The sequence below is a fragment of the Carcharodon carcharias genome, chromosome 20 (assembly GCF_017639515.1).
Source record: "Carcharodon carcharias isolate sCarCar2 chromosome 20, sCarCar2.pri, whole genome shotgun sequence".
Taxonomy (NCBI): Eukaryota; Metazoa; Chordata; class Chondrichthyes; order Lamniformes; family Lamnidae; genus Carcharodon; species Carcharodon carcharias.
The window spans coordinates 75,835,037-75,852,922 of record NC_054486.1 but is presented as its reverse complement, the minus strand read 5'-3'; the positions used below and the strand labels follow the sequence as shown (position 1 = coordinate 75,852,922).

Below are 17,886 nucleotides of genomic sequence, written 5' to 3'. Positions count from 1 at the left end.
TTCTTTTGTTCTGTTGTTTGTGACATCTTTTGACGATCTGCTTCTATCACTGCTTGTTTGTCCCTACAACCACACCAACCCCCTCCACTTCTCTCTCTCTCTCCCCCCGCTCCACACACACCTTAAACCAGCTTATATTTCAACTCTTTCTTGGACTCGAGCTCAAGTTCTGTCGAAGGGTCATGAGGACTCGAAACGTCAACTCTTTTCATCCGATGCTGAACGTTCAGTGCTCTCCACCGATGCTGCCAGACCTGCTGAGTTTTTCCAGGTAATTCTGTTTTTGTATTAAAAATAAGGGTTCGCTGATTTAAGACAGAGATGAGAATTTTTCTTTTCCTCAGAGGGTTTAAAGTTTTTGGAACTCTTCCTTAAAAAGCAGTAGAAGCAGAGTCTTTCAATATTTTTAAGACAGCTAGATAGATTCTTGATAAATGAGAGGGTGAAAGGTTATCGGAGTACGCAGGTGTGTGGAATGGAGGTTACAATCATATCAGCCATGATCTTATTGAATGGCAGAACAGGCTTGAGGAGCCAAGTGACCTACTCTTGCTCCTAATTTATATGTTCATAATTACAAACAATGCTATGAATATAAACTTGCTGTTATGAACATGTTAAAAATCCTAATAACTTTATACAAATACCAGTAGGTTGTACAAGTCTGAATATCTGGGCCATTTCAAAATGTCAATATAAATGAATAAAGTTGAACAAATTAAATGGCAACATCAACAACTTTATTTTCACAAAGAATGATGAACATCTTCTGAAGCTTTGGCAATAGTACATAAATTTCTATCTGATTCATGCATAAAATTGCAATATTCTGAATCATATCCATCTGCTGTGTGCTCGATACTATGTTTTCAACTCCCTATTTAACGATCAACATTTCATTTAATATTAAACAAGCAGAAAAATCTATAATTTGCATAACTTCCCACAATATATTCCTGAAGACCGAGTTGAATTTCTGTGTTTCGGAATATGCTCTCTAATCGTTCTGTCCACAAATACACATAGCTTACTATTGTCTGCTTAAAACAGACCTTTAATTACAGAGCAAACCGGTGAGCGGGGAAGGAAACACACCAAGGGATTACACTTGCTGCCGATATTAACTTTACACTAAACCTGAAGGATAAGTACACTTTGACGATAGCATCGTTAATTCGCCGAAAACACACCTTCTCATATTTACGATTACAACTAGTTTCACCTCATCAACCTTCCAACAAAAGAAGTAGATAAAAGGTCACTTCTGTCTTACATTATACCAAGTCTGACTCGGAATCTGAACATAACGATAATTCGCAAAACTTCAGATGCAGGACGTCGATCGCTTATTTTTAAAGGGGAAAAATTTCCTGGTACAAGCTGCCTCACTATCCAAACCTCAAGGGGGAAATTATTTCTATTCAGACACAACACAACCCAAAGGCAGCTAAGTATTAAAACACGGGCGCAGAACAAATTTACTTGCAAAATCGCAATGTTTTATCTTCAAAACTCGATTAGGAAAAGCAAATTATAAATAAAATCAACACCGCGATGCCCAGACCTCGAATTCCTTCTTTTAATTAAAATAAAACACAATAAAGGACGAACTTGATTTTCCAACTCTAACTCGCAGGATCGGGGACAGAGAAGCAGAAGTGACCAACAATGAGCCGTCGAGTTGGAGTCTCTCCGCTCCTGCTGCAGCCGCCAGCAAACTCCCCCTCCCCCCATTCACCAGCGCGCCCCTCCGAGCCTAACTAACTTGATTGCAGCCTCCCGCCCTCCATCCATTCCATTGGTCCTTTTAGCGGGTTCACGCATCCCGTTGGCTAGGGCGCCGCTGTCCATCAACAGGCCCCGCCCTTCTCTCCTCACCCGCGCGCCCGCTGACGTCCAATGCGCAGCAGGTTAGGCTGCGCTGCGGCTGAAAGTCGAACTACGCCATGAGGCCTAGCGCGAGTGAGGGCCTAACGGTCAGAGCAGCGCCAAGGCCCCAACAGCAGCAGCGCACTCGCTCCTGCTCCGCCCGCCATCTTCAGCCGCCATCTTCCCCCGTCGGGAAGCCATGTTTTCGGGCGGCCATACTGACATGGCGGCGCCCATAACCTGGGGAAACATGGCTTCCCTTCAAAACAAAAACATTGAGAAGCCGCTCGAGCTCCAACCGGGCGGCAGAAAAGACCGAAATCTTCGCCTCTTTACCGTTTCTTTCCCCTCCCCCTCCCGATGCGGCGGGACACGCCCTAGAGCTAAAGGGAAGGCTCGCAAATGCGCGCACTTTGGTTGCTGCTCGCTATTTTTCACTCCCTTTCCTTTCACACACACACCAACACCGAGGGTTTTGTTCCCCCTTCACTCACCCGAAGCCCACATTGTCACCGAAAATTCCCCCTCCAGGGTTTTGATCTGCACTTGCTTCTGCTCCCATTTCCTGCCGGTCCTGTCCAGCCCCCCGTCGTTCAGGTAACTCTTCTTGGTGGCCTTCTTGCCGGCCCCTTTCTTGATGCGACTCTTGCCGGAGACGGCCGTCACCAGGGTCTGCTCGATGAACTCCTCCTCGGCCCCCGCCGACGGCACCGGGATCAGGATCTGGTCCTCGTAGCCGTCCTCGGCCCTCAGCTCGGCGTCGTCCCCGACCACTTCTTCCCGCGTCTGCACCAGGATCACCTCCTGGTGGACCTGGCTCGGGTCGTCGCTGAGGGGCTGCAGGGCGATCATGGGCTGGTGCTCGTCGCCTTCCACCACCGTGGTCTCGATCGTTTCCACGGGGATCGTCTCCACTTCGATCTCGTGAAGCTCCACGATTTCGGCCGGCATCTCCGAGCCGTCCGCCGCGATGTATAAAGTATCGCCCGATGCCATCTTCAAAAAGAAAAGGGAAAAAAAAATCGGCCTCCCCTCTCTTTCTGTTTCCTCCCCTTGCTTTATCTCAACAACAATTAACTAGAAAATATCAGCAGCAAATCTCGCAACAAAAAAAACGGCAGCCACCATCCGCTCGGGCGCTGCGAGCAACTACCGCGAGACTTCATTCCACTTCCTGTCCTTCATGATTTGCCCTTGTTGCCATGTGCCAATAGATTACACTAATACCAAAAAAAAACACCTTACACCTCACAGCAAGATTAAAACCAGACTTTTCACCCAGTATCCTCAGTCCCGTGAATATATCCTGCAACCCTCAATTGATTCCCTTTTTTAAAAAAAAATGCAACTGGTCGTGAAGTTGGTCGTCTTATTTGCATCAAGTTCTCTTACTCACCTGCTTGGAGCTTTGCCAATGTGGTTCTTTCTGGAGCACGCCTCCAACCCCAATGGGTACGTTGCAGAGGCTTGTTTTTTTAAGTGTGGGTGTTGTTGCTGCTTTAAAGCAGGTGAATGAGCTGGCAGCGCTCACAAGCAGCGCTGGCAGTAAAGGTTGCACACACATGAATTTTAAGCATCCGACAACATGGGGATCAGAATGAAACGAAATGATTTTGAATGGGTCTATTCCGATCAGCCTCACACGCAAAGAAGAAAAGAAATGTTGGGTATGTTTAATTGTTTTTTAAACAATAAAAAGCAAGTTAAAGTTTGTCTGCAAACTTGATTTATTTTGTATGCCTCTCCATCAAAATCTGTCGAAGAATTGTTCCGCCTCTTACTTTTCAACAATTTGCTTTGTTTTGCCACAGTTCGGAATTGTTTTTATAGTTTGACGTAAACATTACTTACAGAATCTGAAGTTTTTTGTCCTATGTTCTCCTAAAAATGGATATTAATTATCAGAACACTGGTATTTGTAAAGGACGTCAGGGCGAGCAATGTGCACTTTTTAAAAATAATATTCCTATCCCAAATAATTGGATCGACTTGTGTATTTTACAAGTCAGGTTTAGAGCTCTTCCCTCCCAATCAGCACTTTAAGTACTTTCTCATACAATGCATCACTATTTACAATGACACCTTTTCATCCGTCTTCTTCCGTTTCCCCCTGTCTAATCTGTATTTAAAATTGCGAACTGAGATTTAACTATACTTAACCTTTCTTGAACCATACTTTCTTTTGAATTTTTATTATCCCTAAATGCCAGGTAGATTTTAAAGAATCGCATATTTTAAGGCATATTTGTTGCAAAGAAACGGTTAACATTATTCAAAGAGACCAACTTGTAAGTTTTGAACAAGTGTTGGCAAATTTGATCGCTTTAGACACAGCTCATTAAAAATCTGCGTGAGAATGAGATTTATATAACTTCCAAAGTGAAATCGAGATATTTCAGGGAAATACGTCCAACAATTTAAACAATCTAAACACAACTGTATAGGAATCAAAGGGGTGAGGGCGGGTTTTTTAAAAAAAAAGTTTTACACAATTAATTTCGGTATAACAAATCCATAAAGTCGTGAAGCACGATCTTTATCTACGGTGCGACAAGTCAAGGGATCGTTTAGGTGGGGCAGTAAACTTTGTCCTGACCGGTGGCTAAGTGTCCGTGATACCTATTGCAATTATAAACTCCTGTTTGGATTTTGTGCGGGGTGTGCCCATAGTTAATTATTGTAAACTGCGTTGCACGTGATCAAATGGTATGCAAGTACATGCTCAGACGCCTTATTAAGTTAAACGGGGTGTTGTAGCAGAATAACATTTGGAGAAATAATCAAATGTTATGTTTATCTGGAACGACCTTTTAATAATTTGTTTGAAGGATTACGTTCCTTTTATGTCTCACTACTGTGCTGTATTTACCTGGTTTACCTGCTCCCGGGTGGTGGGCGGGTAGTGCAAAACCTGTGATTTCTGTCGAACCCCCAGTTGTTCTGAGAAGGTGGCATTCTTTCCGAACGGCTGTAGGCTTTGTCACGATAGTGTATGCGTGTTAGAATAGTTTGGTTCAGAGGTTTTGACCCATCCACTGTTAAAAGAAAGACGATGCCTGTCCACGTCTCCATCATGTGTGACTGGAAGGGGTGATATTTCCATGATCTAAAGTCCAGTTTGGAATGTAGAAATCTTTATTGGCATTAAATAAGACATACAAGCATTCATTTATCTGTTGTAAACCATACATAGCTTAAACGGAAGCTTTCTGTCCAGTTGTTCATTGTAAAATATTTACGGAGACTGGAAAATTGCTCATTCAACTGCTGGAAAAAAACAGCAGTTAAAAAGATTTTCTCCTCGCGTTCGTTATTTCCAGCATTCATGACATCCATGGTGGGATAAAGAATGGAAGTGAAAGGTGGAAATTATCAGGCGTCGCATAATGTTTCTTAAGACTGGATAGTTTGCAATGACGCAGATTTGCTGAAAGATAAAGACAACAATATTTTAATTCCCTATTCTCAGGACGGCACCTGTTGAATTCTCACCATGGATCTGCTAGAATGCAAATTAATAAATCACAATTGTACATTTTACAAATTAACGAACATTTCGGAGCTAGACGCATTTCGGAAGTAAAACTCAGAGGGTGAAATTTGGGCGGAAAACTGGGATCCATTAGCTTGGCCTTCAGTGAAATGTAACCTTTAGCTAATTGAACCTTCAGGTAATTTCATAGTACGTCTCCGAAATTTCCGAGCCATCTCCCTAGGTGCATCAAAATCTTTGACCCGCCGTTAGAATTTAAGACAGCCACAAATGTCGATTAAAAGCAATATTCAGAGTTTGTGCTGGTTTTTATCTTTTTTAAACCAATAAATTCCAGTTCGCCCTTAAGGATTATCTCACTGTTTAGTAGAAGTGGGATTTTAACTAAGTATAGATTATGTTAACCGAGCTCTACAGAGAAAGCTCCATTATTTATATAGCTCGCATCATGGTTGGCAGGAATTGACTGAATAGATTTACGTGGAAGAAATGCATTCTTTGGGGAACGTGAAACCATTATTGGGTGGCTATCAGTACTCATACCCCTATCTCTATTTGAATAGTAATTTCTCATTTGCTTTTGTGCACCTGCTGATCGGTTAAATAATATCCAGAAACTAATTTGAAGTGAACAATTGTGTGCTACTACTATTTCCTGAGTGTGAATAAGCAGTAAGGTTGTATCCGATAGGTGGCTGCCCACCAATGATTCCCTATTAAATTGATGTAACTTGAGCAACCATTGAAAACAAATTATGGGAATGTCTGGACGTAGAAAGCTGGTGGATGCTGTAAATTATTAAAGACCTTTTATAATATGCAATACAATAACACATTATTGTTACTGAACAAAACCAGACCATTATGAAGGTTATTAAAATGTCTATTTAATTTTTGGGAGGTAAATATATAATTTCATATAAAATGAGAATAAATGCTGCTTTTGACATAAATATTAAACCTGAGTTAAATATTTTGCTAACAATCCATTGTATAATCTCTAACACTTTTAATCTTATGGCTAACTGTTGTAGTATTGTAAACATGCCATGGTCAATCTTTGCCCATGCTACAGTACCAAATGGTTTTCATTCAAGTCACAATTAAGATCCTGTGTGACTGTGGCAAAAGTAAACTATCCCATCCATGGCATCTCATCCTTCCCGACCTGTTAGCAGTCTTTGACATGGTTAACCACATAATCCTCCTCCAACACCTCTCTACTGTCATCCAGCTAGGTGGGACTGCAGTTGCCCAGTTCCATTCTCATCTATCCAGTCATAGCCAGAGAATCACCTGCTCTGGCTTCTCTTCCCAACCTCGCAGTCTTGCTTCTGGTGTCTACCAAGGATCCCCTTCCTATTTCTCATCCACATGCTGCCCCACAGTGACAACATCTGGCAATACGACATCAGTTTCCATATGTACAGTGATGACACCCAACACCACCGCCTTTCTCACCTTTTTCACTGTCTCTGAATTATCAGACTGCTCAACAAGCAGGAATTTCACCCAACTTAACATTGGGAAGATTAAAGCCATTGTTTTGGATCCTTGCATCACAATCTCTGTTCCCAAGCTACTGACTCAGTCCTTCTCTTTGGCAACTGTATGAGGCTGAACCAGACTATTTACAATCTTGCTATCATGTTTGACCCCTAGATGAGCTCTCGACTATATATCAGTGTCATCGCTAAGGTCACTTATATCCACCCACATAACATCACCAGATTCTGCCCTGCCTCAGCTCACCTGCTGTTGAAACTCTCATTCATTTCTTTCTTATCTTTAGACATGATGATTCCAATGCATTCTTGACGGGCCTCCAATGCTCTTTTCTCTGTAAACTTGGGCATCTAAAGCTCTGCTGCCTGTGTCCCACCTCACACCAAGTCCATTTTACCTATCACCCCTGTGGCAAAGTAACCAATATTGACTCTGCTTAAGTAAGGCCTTGATTTTAAAATTCTCATCCTTGTTTTGAAATCCCTCCATAACCTCACCTCTGCCTAGCTCTGTAATTTCCCCCAGGACCAACAAACCTCTGAGATACCTGTGCTCCTTTAATTCTGGCCACCAAGCATCCTGATTTTTACTTGCTCCACTATGGGCAGTGGTTCTTAGGTCTGGAATTCCTTCCTTAAACCTCTCTTTCTCTCTTGGCTCCATTATGATACTCCTTAAAATTTGCCTCTTTGACAAAGCTTTACATCAATAGCCCTGATATATCTTTATATGGCTCCGTGTCAAATTTTGTTCGATAATATTCCTGTGAAGCACCTTGGGACATTTTGCTATGCTAAAGGCATCATATAATTGCAAGGTTCAAGTTCCACTCCAGAGATTTGATCTAGGCTGACACTCCACTGAGAGAATACTTCACCTTGGGAGGTGCCTCCTTCTGTTGTTGTAGTTTTATTGCTGTTAATTTGGAGAAATGATGTGTATTCCTGAAAGTTGTGCATCACAGTTTATAATTTACATCAATCAATTCAGAAAATCAAAATAAATTTGTTGGATGACTGCAAACTAGGAGGAACCTTGCGGAGATGGTGGCATAGTGGTAATGTCACAGAACTAGTAATCCAGAGGCCCAGGTTAATGCTCTGGGGACATGGGTCCAAATCCCACCATGGCAGCATGGTCACCATTTGTACAGTGACCATGAAACTATCATCAATTGTAGTAAAGACCCCATCTGGTTCACTAATATCATTTAGGGGAGGAAATCTGCCATCCTTACCCCTGTCTGGCCTACATGTGACTCCAGACCCACAACAGACTCTTAACTGTCCGCTGAAATGTTCAGTTCAAGGGCAATTAGGGTTGGGCAAAAAATGCTCATTTTGCCAGTGATGCCCATATGAAAGAATAAAAGAACAGTTGAATTTGTAGGCAACTCAAAAAGTACGAAATGAGTTCAGAAAATGTGCAAGTAGAAAAAGCAATAGCAAATGAAATTTAATGTTAATAAGTGTAAAGTACTGCTTGAGGAAGAGAAAATTGATACCCCATGAATGTGGTTGAAATACCTAAGGATAGAGCTGAATAAGAGGAGTGAGTGAACCCTCAATATGTCCAATCTCATCAGAGCAGCAATCAAAGCGAATGGAATGTTGAACTATATAGCTAAAACAGTACAGTACAACTAAGAGGAAGTCATGGTTAACATGTGGGATGCTCTAGTCAGACCACATATTCAGTACTGTGTTCAGAACTGTCAATAGACTCAGAGGAGAATTCCAAGCACTAGAGGCAGTTCACAGGAGAAGATGCACTCTAGTCTAATTTTCTATCACTCTGCAATTTCTCTGTCATCTTCACTCATGCTTTTCCTAATTTATTTTCTCCCACAAAAGTTGATTTTTGCCTTTATGTTCCTTTGTGACTCCCATGGTAACTGCTATTATTAACAGTTCCCCTTGTTCAAGCACTAGCACTCTCATAAAAAAAATCCTCAATCCATCTGTTCTTTCCAATTATCTTCCAATTTCTAACTTCTCTTTTTCCTATGAAGTTATTTCACAACCATTTTCATCTCTCTCAGAACTCCCTGTTGGAATTCATCCAGTTCTATTACCTGAAAACTGGGTACATGTAGAAGGCATGTGTCAGTTGTGACTCAGAGGTAGCACTCTTTTCTGAGTCAGAAGATCATGGGTTCAAATTCCACTTCAGAGATTTGATCAAGGCTGACACTCCACTGAGAGAATCATCCTGGGAGGTGCCTGCCATCTACCGAGATGCTAAACCAAGGCCCTATCTGCTCTGTCAGGTGTATTATCAGGTGCACTCTTTTAAAGAAGAATAGGGAAGGTTTCCCTGGTGTCCTGTACTATATTTATCCCTTACCCAACATTTATAAAACAGATCATCTGGTTATTATTATATTGATGTTTCTGGGGCCTTGCTGTGTGCAAAGTGGCTGCAGAATCTCCTACATTCCAACAGTGACTATATTTCAAAAGCACTCTGGATGTCCTGAGGTCATGAAAGGTGCTATATAATAACAAATCTTTCCTAACTGTGTTAATTCCAGTGAGCAAACTATAGTAACTATATATATATAAATTACATGTGTGTGTATATAAAATGTAACATAGGGAGTGATACTCTGCTGAGCATGAGAAACATCCAGTACAGCTAATTTCTAAAAGAATATGCATTTCCTGCTGCTTCTATCTCCACCCTACCCAATTACTCCCACGTTCAAAGAAATTCAAAACCACCGTCTACATCCTCAAAGGGCACTCTCTTGATTTCTTCAACTATCATTGAATCACAAACCTTTGTCCCTAAGGCTCTTGAATACATCATCATCTTCCAATTCTGTACCCAGCTCTCCCAGAATTCCTTGTTTGAATCCCTTCTGTCCATTCACATCACCAAGATTGGACTGGTTAAAGTGCATTTTTCCCATCTTGCCTTCCTCGGCTTCTGACTTCTTTCCACTGTAGCTGAGCATTATGAGACTGCCCTTCCATGATTTCACTCTGACCTGTCCCATAGCGCACATACCCAAAGCAGCCAGTGCATCTCCAACAACCTTCTGTCCCTGCATGGTCACCTCCAGAGTTATCCAGTGATCTTTCCTTGGCTCCCTTCTTTTCTTCATCTAATACTACCCCACAATGAGATAATTTCTCAGCACAGAGATAACAGAGTCAGGTTGCATATATATACTGAGAACACCCTCTTGTGAACACTTCCTTTGATATCATTTCTTTCCCTGCCTGTCCAACATTAATTTGTGGATGAGCCACAATTTCTTCCACTGGATGCTGGGAAGACTGAAGACAGCCTTGATTTTAACTTGAGGCAAGGATCAGGTGAGTGGTCAGCACAGCGTGAGACCTGGGTGATTTTAATTTTCAGGTCTCATTAATATAGCCACAGTAAGTTTCTTTCCAGAGGTCAGTGGGAAGTGGCAGCCAGCCAATGTGCAGGCCCACAATGCCAGCTGAGAGGAAGCCACTGCTGGGGACCAAATTAACTGTCCCACAAACGCAGGTGAGTCACAACAACAGGTTTTTGGGAGGACCTCACAATCAGAGGGGTAGATAAGGCCTAAACTTTCCTTGTGAACCCCAAAAAACATTCTTGTTCCTCCTGGTCCCATAAGGAAAGTTTTTAAAAAAGTTTTCTAAAAATTTTTTTAAGTATGTAAGAACATAAGAAATAGGAGCAGGAGTAGGCTAATTGGTCCATCAAGTCTGCTCCACCATTTAATAAGATCATGGCTGATCTGATTGTGGCCTTAACTCCACTTTTCTGCCTGCCCTCCATAACTTTTCATTCCCTTGTCGATCAAAAATCCGTCTAACTCAGCCTTGAATATATTCAATGACCCAGCCTGCACTGCTTGCTGGGGAATCGAATTCCACAGACTAATGATGCTTTGAGAGAAGAAATTCCTCCTCATCTCCACCTTAAATAGGAATCACCTTATTTTGAAACTGGCTCCAATTCTAGATTCTCCCATAAGTATGGTTGCCAATCCTCGAAGAATGGCCAGGACTTCCCCAGAATCAGCCTCAATCTCCAAATGACCAAATAAAGCATTCCAGGAGCACATCAGCTCCTGACAGTGATGGCCAGGATCAACCACTAGCCAATCACAGCCAAGTTTGAGTACCAGCTGACCTTCCCTGCATCAGGGACTAGCCACCAGCTAATCACAGCCCTGCTCGGGTAACACCTGACCTTCCCCATGTCAGGGACCGGCTGTCAGCCAATCACGGCCTCCATTCAGGTACCACCTGACCTTCACTACATCTGGTACCTGCTCCCCCAAACCATGGAGAAGCCCGACTCAGTGGAGGTCGTTTGTTGGAAATATCCAGTCTATAGACCATGTGGTCAGTGCTCCAATCATTTGAGGTAATGTCCACTCGGGCTACAGAGTTCGAGGAAGGGACGTTGATTGTGAGCCAATATTAAGCTCAGCTGAGACTGGCTGGATGCTGGTACAGTGATTAATTTGTGTTATTTATGTTATTAATTAGTGTTGGATTGAATTGGTGGTGACTGGATGGGCTGTGGTGCCCTGTGGATTTCCATCCCCTGAGAGCAACTGGCAGGGGAAGAAATTGTTCAGACTCAGTAGTGAAATTTAGCAGAGACAGATTCATTCCCTCTCATTCAGTATCATAGGCCTTTTCTCTAATTTCACCTGCTCATGCCACACCACTGATTTTCCATGCCATCACTTCCACCGATTTCTCCTGGAGTATGTCCAGCCAGAATTGGCAACTGTACCCATGAGGAGAAACATCCTCTCAGGACCTACCCTATCAAGCCCCTTCATAATCTTATATGCTTCAATAAGATCATCTTTCATGTCTTTGGGCCTCTTCTGGCCCCAGGACCTCTTCCTGCAAGGTTGACCTTGCAGAAAAGTGCAGTTTTTTTTACTGTATTTAACGTAAAGTAAGGTTTTTTTTCAAATAAAGGCATAGCAGGGCAGCTCAGTCCGATGTTATGTACCACCTGCAACATGTGGGAAGTCCTTGACACTCCTTGCGCTCTGACCGACCCCGTGTGCAGGAAGTGCCACCAGCTGCAGCTACTTGAGCTCTGAGTTTCGGAGCTTGAGCAGCAGCTGGAGGCTCTGAGCTGCATCTGTGAGGCTGAGTTTCATGGATAGCACGTTTTTAGACATGGTCACCCCACAGCTTACGGAAGTGCAGACAGAGAGGGAATGGGTGACCATCAGTCAGAAAAAAGGTGTCAGGCAGGTAGCCAGGAAATCCCCAGGATGCATCTTGCTTGAGAACCATTTTTCTGTGTTGGAAAATGGTGAGAGTGACAGTTCCTCTGGGGAGTGCAGCCAGGCTTAGGGCATTCTGAGTGGCTCAGCTGTGCAGGGGGTGGGAGGAAAAAGAGGGGAAGAGCAATAGTGGTAGGAGACTCTGTAGTAAGGGGAATAGAGAGGCGTTTCTGCAGCTGTAGACATGACTCCAGGATGGTATGTTGCCTTCCTGGTGCCAGGGTCAAGGATATCACTGAGCAGCTGCAGGGCATTGTAAAGGAGGAGGGCAAACAGACAGAGATCGTGGTACATATTGGTACCAATGGCATAGATAGAAAGAGGGCTGAGGTCCTGCAAGCAGAAGAAAGCTAGGAAGCAGATTAAAAAACAGGACCTCAAAGGTAGTAATCTCTGGATTACTTCCAGTGCCACACGCTCGTGAGTATAGAAATAGGAGGTTAGTCCAGATGAATGCGTGGTGGGAGAGATGGTGCAGCAGGGAGGGCTTTAGACTTCTGGGACATTGCAACAGTTTCTGGGGGCAGTGGGACCTGTACAAGGTGGACAGGTTGCACCTGTGCTGGAATGGGATCAACATCCTTGAGGGGAGGTTTGATAGTGCTATTGGGGAGGGTTTAAATGAACTTGGCAGGGGGATAGGATCCGGAGAGGAGGTTCAGCGGGGGAGATGCACAGCCAAAGTGAGAAGAAAGAGCAAGTGAGTGTGGAAGGCATAGAAATTATGGGCCAGTTAAGGCACAAGAGAGTTTGGAAAGGTTGGATGATAATTATTTTAATGCAAGGAGTCTGACAAATAAGGCAGATGAGTTGAGGGCACAAATTAACACATGGAAGTATGATGTCATTGCTGTCACAGAGACATGGTTGAGGGAGGGGCAGGATTGGCAGCTCGATATTCTAGGATATAGGGTCTTCAGGCAAGACAGGGAGGGAGGTAAAAGAGGAGGGGGTATCACAATATTGATCAAGGAATCAATTACAGTAGTAAGGAGGGATGGCATTTTAGAATGCTCCTCAAATGAAGCCATATGGGTAGAACTGAAAAACAAAAAATGAGCAATCACATTGCTGGGAGTGTACTATAGGCCCCCAAATTATCAGAGAGAAATAGAAGAGCAGATATGTAGGCAAATTTCAGAGAAGTGTAAAAATAATAGGGTAGTAATAGTGGGGGATTTCAACTTCCCCAACATTAACTGGGCTAGCCATAGTGTGCTAGGTTTAAAGGGAGTGGAATTCTTAAAATGCATCCAGGAGAGCTTTTTAAGCTAGTACATAGAAGGTCCTACAAGAGAGGGAGTGCTCCTGGACTTAATTTTAGGGAATGAAGCTGGGCAAGTGGTAGAGGTATCAGTGGGGGAGCATTTTGCAGATAGTGATCATAACTCCATTAGAATCAAGGTTTTTATGGAAAAGGACAAGGATTGGCCAGAAATCAGAGTTCTAAATTGGGGGAAGGCTGATTTTAATAAGATCAGATATTATTTGGTCAGAGTGGATTGGGAGCAGCTACTTTGAAGTAAATCTGCATCAGAGCAGTGGGATTCATTCAAGAAGGAAATAGAGAGAGTACAGGGCCAACATATTCCAGTAAAGACAAAGGGTGGGACCAACAAATCCAGGTAATCCTGGATGTCGAGGGATATACAGGATTGGATAAAGAGAAAAAGGGAGGCTTATGGCAGATACTGAGAGATCAAAACAGCAGAAGCCCTAGAGGAGTATTCAATGTGTAGGGGGGATCTTAAAAAGGAAATTAGGAGAAAAAAAGGGGGCATGAATTAACATTGTTAGGTAAAATAAAGGAAAATCCAAAGTTATTTTACAAGTACCTTAAGAGTAAGAGGATAACTAGGGAAAAAGTAGGGCCCATTAAGGACCATAGTGGTAATATGTGTGCGGAGCTGGCAGATGTAGGTAGGGTTCTAAATGAATACATTGTGGGTGTTCACAAGTAAGAGGGATGATGTGGGTATGGAAAACAGGCAGAAGGACTGTGATATAATTAAAGAAATTAGCACAGAAAGGGAGGAGGTTCTAAGTGGTCCGGTAGGCTTAAAAGTAGATAAATATCCAGGCTCAGATGAAATGTATCCCAGGCTGTTGAATGAGGTAAGGGAGGAGATAGCAGGGGTGCTGGCAATAATTTTCAATACCTCTCTGGCCACAGGAGAGATGCCAGAGGACTGGAGGACAGCCAATGTGGTACCATTATTCAAGAAGGGAGGAAGGGACAAACCAGGGAACTACGGGCCAGTCAGTCTAACCTCAGTGGTGGGGAAACTATTGGAAGCAATTCTGAGGGACAGAATTAATCTACACTTAAAGAGGCAAGGATTAATCAAGGACTGATAAGGTTTCGTTAAGGGGAGATCAATTTGATTGAATCTTTCGAAGAGGTGACTGGGTGTGTAGGCAAGGGCAATGCATTTGACGTGATCTACTTGGGCTTCAGCAAGGCTTTAGATAAGGTCTCGCATGAGAGACTGATAATGAAGCTAAGAGCCCATGGGATCCAAAGCAATTTGGCAAATTGGATCCAGAATTGGCTAAGTGGCAGGAAGCAGAGGGTGATGGTCGAGGGGTGTTTTTGTGACTGGATGCCTGTGTCCAGTGGAGTTCCACAGGGATCAGTGTTGGGTCTCTTGCTGTTTGTGGTGTATATGTAAATGATTTAGACTTGAACGTAGGAGGGTTGATCAGTAAGTTTGCGAATGACATGAAAATTGGTGGGGTGGCATATAGTGAGGAGGATAGCCTTAGATTACAGGAGGATATAGATGGGCTGGTCAGATGGGCTGATCAGTGGCAAATTGAATTTAATCTGGATAAGTGTGAGACGAAGCGCTTGGGCAGGACAAACAAGGCACAGGAATACACGATGAATAGTAGGACCCTGGGAAGTACCAAGGATCAGAGGGACCTTGGTGTGCATGTCCACCAGTCCCTTAAGGTAGCAGGTCGGGTAGATAAGGTGGTTAAGAAGGCATATGGGATATTTGCCTTTATTAGCCGAGGCATAAAATATAAGAGCAGGGAGGTTATGCTGGAACTGTATAAAACGCTAGTTGGGCTACAGCTAGAGTATTGCATGCAGTTCTGGAATCCGCATTACAGAAAGGATGTGATTGCACTAGAAAGAGCGCAGAGGGAATTTACCAGAGTGTTGCCTGGGTTGGAGAGTTTTAGTTATGAGGAGAGATTGGATAGACTGGGATTATTTTCCCTGGAGCAGAGGAGATTGAGGGGGGACTTGATTGAGGTGTGTAAAATTATGAGGAGCATAGATATGGTAGACAGGAAGGAACTTTTCTCCTTGGTGGAGGGATCAATAACCAGGAGGCATAGTTTTAAGGTAAGGGGCAGGAGGTTTAGGGGGTATGTGAGGAAGAATTTTTACACCCAGAGGCTGGTGGGAATCTGGAACTCACTGCCTGAAAGGATGTTAGAGGCAGAAACCCTCATAACATTTAAGAAGTATTTGGATATGCACTTGTGATGCCATGGCATACAAGGCTATGGGCTTAGTGCTGGAAAATGGAATTAGAATAGTTAGGTACTTGTTTGACTGGCGCAGACTCAATGGGCCAAAGGGCCTTTCTTTGTGCTGTAGACCTCTAAGACTCTATGAAAAGTCTCAACAACTTTCTTGTTCAGGCCCATGGTTAAAGTAGCAGGAAGGCCCAAATGATGTAATTGAGCCTAATCTGCATAGTTAAAGAAGGCCCATCTGGAAACTGGCAGATATCCTGCTTGCCTGCTCTAAAACTGTTGCCTGTGAGAAGAAAGAGGGATTCCAGCAAGTGAATCACATGGGCTTTTTAAACCGTGGATCCATTCAGTTTCTGCTGGGCCAGCAGGGTTAAAATTGCCCATACACTTTTCACACTGCAGCAACAGCTCTCCTCTCTCATCACCATCTTCTTTCCCCTGTCTGGCTGCTCATTTGCTAAATAGACATCCCACTGAAACTAGAGTTAAGCTGCAAACTCTATATCCTATCACTCACCTCCAAAATATCATCAGTCTCCATGTTGACTGCACTCCCACTATTGCTGAAACTTTCATATAAGCTTTCACCACCTCTAGACTTGATTTCTCAAATGTCTTCCTTGCTAGTCTCTGGTGACTCCAACTTACTCAAACTTCCACCACCTGCATCCATATCCACATAAAGCTGCTTGCTCATCTCTCCTTTTATCACTAATTCCATGATTCCCATTCTATTACATTTAAAATCCACAACCTCAAATACTTCAAATCACTCCACAAACTCACTCCACCCTACATATACAGCCTCTTCCTCCCCCGCCTCATCTTTTGATTCTAACCTCTGTGCATCTCATTTCTCCCAGTGATGGCAAAGCAGTTAGCCATCTTTGTCCTACTCAGAACCCCTAACCTAAAGCCCTCTGCCTCATCATTCCCCTTCCCACTTTTAAGGGCTTTTGAAAAGCCATCTATTCAACCACAATCCAATTTCTTGTTCAAAGGCTCATTGTCATTTCTGTCCATCTCTGTCTTGGAATATTTTCAGTGTTCCTAGTGTTATTTATAAATCATGAAAAATGTATTTTGAAGGTTACAATTTGTGAAAAATTGACTGATTCAAAATGGACACTGAGGGTGTAACCCTGACTTGTGGAGTCAATCACTTCCCTTTATTTCAATTCAGGCTGTAATCAAAATTATCATAATGCCTTATTTGGACGATCACTTGACATTTGTTACAGGGTCACATGATACAGTGGCCATCTTTATTCCCTGTTAAAAATATAGAAAACTGCTACAAGCAGACAGAACTCCATGACAGAACTTCATCACGGGGTGGGGGAGAATAACAAGCACACCCATCGAACTGCTGTGATCAACCAATCTAAAAAAAGGCCACACTACAGTTCCTTGGAAGAAAAGCAAAGAACCTCGTCTCTCCCCACTACCTGGTTCCATCTTCAAGCTTACCTGAGAAAGCCAACCTCCTGCAGATCAATAACAAAAACAGAATTACCTGGAAAAACTCAGCAGATCTGGCAGCATCGGCGGAGAAGAAAAGAGTTGACGTTTCGAGTCCTCATGACCCTTCAACAAGGAGAGGGGTGAAATATAAGCTGGTTTAAGGTGGGGGTGGGGGGGTGGGGAGAGAAGTGGAAGGGGGGCGGGGAGGCGGGGGGTCCTCCCCCCGCCCCCTCCACTTCTCTCCCCACCCCCCTCCTTGTAAAGAAAAATCAGTTCTGTTGAAGGGTCATGAGGACTCAAAACGTCAACTCCTTTCTTCTCCGCCGATGCTGCCAGACCTGCTCAGTTTTTCCAGCTAATTCTGTTTTTGTTTTGGGTTTCCAGCATCCGCAGTTTTTTGTTTTTATCCTGCAGATCAATGACAGGACCCATCGCAACTGCTGAGACAATTTCAAAGCCTTCACTTCAGACAATGTAACAATGTGATTACAAAACAGCAATAGACCTGCATTGAAACAAAGACTGAGTTCTATTCCATTTTTATAAATGCTGTTTTTATCTTCACCTGTATCTAGTTTTGGTGCGTGTGTGAGAACGTAGGTGGGAGAGTGAGTGAAATGTACTTTCTTTAGTAACCTCGAGTGTAAGAGTGTGGAAAAATAAATTAACCTTTCTTGGTGTCTTTAAATACAAACGTCTTGCTGCTGGTTATTTAAAATTGACTCAATCACTCCATGGGTAAGAAATATACCCGCTGATGTACAATATAAATTATCATGGACAATAAAAGGTAACA

At 43.2% G+C, this 17,886-nt stretch overlaps 2 protein-coding genes across 2 annotated transcripts in view; one reads left to right on the top strand and one right to left on the bottom strand.

Moving 5' to 3' along the window:
• Positions 1-2,996, bottom strand: part of yy1a (YY1 transcription factor a) — a 29,523-nt gene extending 26,527 nt beyond the window's left edge. Inside the window, exon 1 of the mRNA XM_041214644.1 lies at positions 2,364-2,996. Within this exon, the coding sequence (XP_041070578.1) occupies positions 2,364-2,865 (502 nt within the window). The 5' untranslated portion in view covers positions 2,866-2,996. The remainder of the gene's footprint in view (positions 1-2,363) is intronic.
• Positions 2,997-3,398: 402 nt separating this feature from the next.
• Positions 3,399-17,886, top strand: part of degs2 (delta(4)-desaturase, sphingolipid 2) — a 74,627-nt gene continuing 60,139 nt past the window's right edge. The window contains exon 1 of the mRNA XM_041215303.1: positions 3,399-3,536. Within this exon, the coding sequence (XP_041071237.1) occupies positions 3,455-3,536 (82 nt within the window). The 5' untranslated portion in view covers positions 3,399-3,454. The remainder of the gene's footprint in view (positions 3,537-17,886) is intronic.